This window comes from Purpureocillium lilacinum (assembly GCF_023168085.1).
Source record: "Purpureocillium lilacinum CBS 284.36 DNA, scaffold_4, whole genome shotgun sequence".
Lineage (NCBI taxonomy): Eukaryota > Fungi > Ascomycota > Sordariomycetes > Hypocreales > Ophiocordycipitaceae > Purpureocillium > Purpureocillium lilacinum.
This window is the reverse complement of record NW_027072114.1, coordinates 5,082,277-5,086,525: the sequence shown is the minus strand read 5'-3', so window position 1 is coordinate 5,086,525 and position 4,249 is coordinate 5,082,277. Positions and strand designations below refer to the sequence as shown.

The 4,249-nt window shown below is 59.9% G+C and overlaps 1 protein-coding gene across 1 annotated transcript; it reads right to left on the bottom strand.

Annotated features, from left to right (window-relative positions):
* Positions 1–1,494: 1,494 nt before the first annotated feature.
* Positions 1,495–1,897, bottom strand: PLICBS_006581 (uncharacterized protein; the record flags this gene model as incomplete). The annotated part of the gene is made up of 4 exons (XM_065601001.1): positions 1,495–1,606; positions 1,663–1,683; positions 1,733–1,783; positions 1,835–1,897. Coding segments are annotated over 4 exons (247 nt in total), but the record flags the coding sequence as incomplete, so codon positions are not given.
* Between the last annotated feature and the right edge of the window lie 2,352 nt (positions 1,898–4,249).

The following is a 4,249-nucleotide window of genomic DNA, read 5'->3' as shown; positions in this document are numbered from 1 at the left end:
CAAGTGGCACGTCCTGGGGTGCGTTAAGCAAATCAGCAATGCTCATGCCGCAGTGTATATAGCAAGTGCTTGCATGCTTGCCGTGCCGTATCATGGGGGCATTTGGAGGATTGACCGGCGGTGCTGCGCAGAACCGCGCCCTTTGTCGCTCTGATTGCTGTCACTGGAGTGTCGCTGGTGAGCCATCGTCGGCCCCAGAAGCGTGGTTATTTCACGAGCCACTGTATTGACCCTCCTGTCTGTCGACATCGACACATCAGGCTATGCGCAAGTGCCGCTGGCCCTGGTGAGCTGTTGCCCTCCGTTGCAAGGCTGTACGCGTCGCTGGAAAGACCCACCAATAGCGCAGCGAGCTGTTGTGCTTGAGCATCCTGCTCGTCTGCGCCTGCCGTCAGCACTGTTCAACATCAACTTTTGTACTACGCTACATGGCGGGTGCCGCGATATATCGCTGCCTAAGGTTGGGACGATTCTCCACAGTGACCGGACCATGATGACGAGCAGCGACGAAGAGCCCCCGAGCCACCAGGCGCAGCCGCCTTCGAGTACGGGTCAACCGACGCCGCAGACCCTCACGCCTCCTTCCACAGTCGACGAGGATCCAGGTTGTCCGGGCGAGCACATTCCATGGTATGCGAACAACGCAGATTTGTAATTGCCATTCTAGCGCCTGGTCTGTTGTCGGTACTGACTCTTGTTCAGCTCCCATGATGCAGACTCGGAGAAGCTGTGGTGTCTGCTAGAGAACTGCCCGGGAGGGCCCTTTGAGAAGCGTGAAGCTTTAGACTGTCACTACCAAACCTCGCACTTCCTCCACTGCGACCGCGAACACTGCCGCCGTACGGCTCCGTTCAAACTACGAAGTGATCTACGTCGGCACCTGCGGAGGACTCACCGAGAGACCATCGCAGAGGGTTACCGCGGAGAAATCGAAGGCTTCCCGGGCAAGTTCAGGTGTTACACCTGCCTTTGTCGAGTTCCGATTAACAACTGCGGAGAGGAATGCGTCAGTTGCAAAACACCATGGGAAGCCGAGAAACGCGAAACAAGAGGAGCCCGCCGACCGCGGGATGGTGGCCCCTGCGGGCAACAGCCTACTCCCTTGCCGGAAACGTTCAAACAACACAGGTGATGATCATGGTAGGCGCGACTACTTGTAACAAAGTTAACCGGCGACGGATTGTCCCAGGCAGCCTGCGACAGCATCGGGGAGGACTTGCTACAGACTAGAGAGGTCGACATACATGTTAACCGAGACGCGCTCGCGCGCAAGCAAGCGTATCCGTCTACCTCAGAGAATCTTTAACAATCACGTCTTGTAGCTCCAAGTACAAGTGCCCTTGTAGGCCTTTGTCTAGCCAACTCGACTTTGCCATGCTTTGCTTTGCATACCCGCCTCATCAGTGGTTCTCAGCGTGTTGATGGTCGGAAAACAGCTGGCGACCCCTCCTAGCACAAGGTGCCGCTAGCTCTACATGTGGTGCTCACTGTGTCTCACGATTCTTCCTGTGCTGTCACCACCTTCTCGGAGACTATACCGCCGTCATGGCCCTTTTTGTGAAGAAGAAAAGTGATCTGGAGCTTCAAGAGCTTAATCCGGTCGTCCCTAGAGACTACGTCAGAGTTGAAACTCGCTGTGTGAGGGGAAGACCAGACACGGACATGGTTTGGAGCTTACGGTGCCTGTCGCCAACGGTCAGCAATTGCACATCTCGTTAGTCTATTGACGCACCGCTCATCTCGCTCCTCTCGCTGCTGCTCTCCTTGCCATTGCTCCAGCAGTCTGGCAAAATTAGCTCGCATCGACGCCATCCTCAGCAGCACTGTGACGCACCTTTGCTCATAGGTCGGGTCGCTGATGTCCACGGGATTTTGAACATGATGCAGAGGATCAGAGCTGTGTCAATGTCAGTGGCTGCTGCCGCCTTGAACAGGCGAACAAACCTTGGAGTTATCGCGCTCCTGTGGGACGAAGGGAGGGCAGCAAGTGCTTGTGCGTGTGACAGCAGCTGGCCCTGCACATCTGGCTCGGGGTGCTGTGGAGGCCCCGCGCGGCCTTGAGGCGGACCGGCGAAGACCGCAGGGTTCGTGTGAGGTGCTCTGTGAGCGGCCGACAGGGGACGGCTCGACAGCGGGCTTGGAGGCATCTCGCGTGCTTGCGGGGAATAGAACATGGCGAACAGGACTCAGTCAGGAACGATTAATAACGAGAAGTACAGTAGCAATGAAGGAAAGAAAGATAGCAGTTGGATTGGATGGAATAGACATCTCGCCATGTCCTTGCCGTGTCGCCCTTTAAACGACCGATATCGCTCCGACAGACGGCTCAAAGGGATGATGACCTTCACCGGATAGCGAGCCAAGCAGAGACTCCTGCGCTCCCCTGCCGGTCGCAACCCCCACCGTAAGAGGCGACTGTCTCGATTCAAAAGCAATGAGGACGCTGGGGGACGTGTAGTAACCGGTTTGCACCAGCGGAATGCGCGCCGTCACACACGTCGAGTTGCTGCTGCGACAAGTCCAGGCCTGCGGCGCCTGTCAAGGCGAGAGACAAGGGGTACTCTACGCTGGCCCAGGCCACAACCCTGCAAGCTCCGGGGCAGCACGCAAGCTCCGGGGCAGCATGCATCGATCGAACTCTCCTCAGTGATCGACGCCTGCTGCCTGCAGGCCCCAGCTGCTCGCGCCCAGACCAGCCATGTCCGCCCTGAGCATTCTATTTCAGGCTCCTTGGTGCGGTTCATGGCTTGCCATGACGGCCGGGTGGCGGACAAGCGCGCCTCGGGTGAATGACCACGCACCTCGTACCTCCGCCCGGGCAGCGCGCGCACAGACTATCTCGCCGATCGGTCTTAGGAGGAGCATGCATGGCCGGTCGATGAGGTACCAGCCGAGTTGTCCCTGTCGCAGAAATCTATAGAAGGTCTCGCGCTTTTCCGTGCCGGGTGACGCTGCATGCTTGCGGACGAGCAGCGATCTGCCGCCGCCTCGGAGGTTCTCATCCGACATCACGACCGAGAGCGAACAGCACCGACAAAGGAGGGACTCTTCCCCTGGCCCTGTCGCTTTTGATTGCTCGCGTCTCGTCCGGGAGGTGTGTAGCAATCGTGATACCATGGCAGCCATGGTGGTGCGCCAACCAGGGCCAGTGACGCCGGGCGCCGCCGTGATCGACAGCGGCTCGCTCTTCCGGCTTCCCGGCAAGCGGCAACAACAGTGGCGTCCGTCTGCATCGGCCCACTACGAGCGAGGCAGTCGGCGGCCTTCGCCCTCATTCACTAAGCCGACCGCCGAGGGCGCGACCCTAGCTAATTGTTTGGAGCAGGTGCTTTGCTGTTTGGACGTCCGTCCTTTTGCCCCTGCCGGGTAGGCGTCTACGCGGGCTTGATGCGAACTTGACCCGAGAAGGCGGGGGTGCATGCAGGCGCATCGACCGCCCTGCTCGTCGCTGACTCGCGAACGGCAACGTAGCGGGACGAAGACTGGTCGACACCCCGCGTCAAGTCGACCGGACCCGCCTGCCGCCAGACAAAGGGCAAGTGGGCCGTGCATGCGCTCGCGCGGAGTCCAGTCAACACCTCCGAAGGGCTGGCCCTTGCTGTGCGGCGGACCGTCAGGGCGCGCACCAGGCCTGGCTGTGCGCCGATCGGCGATAAGGCCTCTGCAGAACCGCGAATTTTGTTATCCGCATGTCCTCAGCGCCGCCTCTCGCGCGCTGGTCTGCCAGACTGCGCGTGTTGTCCCGTTGCCAGTTCGATCATGGGTGGTCCTCCTGCGGTCGCGCGCACATGCAATCTTGGTCCCACAGCACCCTTGTCACTGGTCAAGGGTTATCAAAGGAGCGATCGCGATCATTTCCTCGCCGGCCACCGTCACCCACGGTCGCGGGCGAGAGCATGACTTGGCGTCTGATCTCTCGGCGGCACGCTGAGAACGCCCAGCGGAGCGTGCGAGGCACGTGGCATCACATGAGGCACGGCAGACGCGTCTCCGATGCTGTTGCTGCAATGCCAGATACCTAAGGTCACATGCGTCGGTAAAGACGTCCCGCAATGTCGCACGTCGCAGCACCGCAGAGTCGCAGCGTTGGGCTATCGCCACCTGGCGAGCCGTTGGCCAGTTGCCTGCAGGCAATGGAGCCTGCCGGTTGCGTTGCCGGCGATTGCCTCGTTGGACTCTGCCTGCAGGAGCCCGGAGGGGACTAGTCGTGCAGCATCCCTGGGTGCAGGACCAACAGGCCCCCGATCAT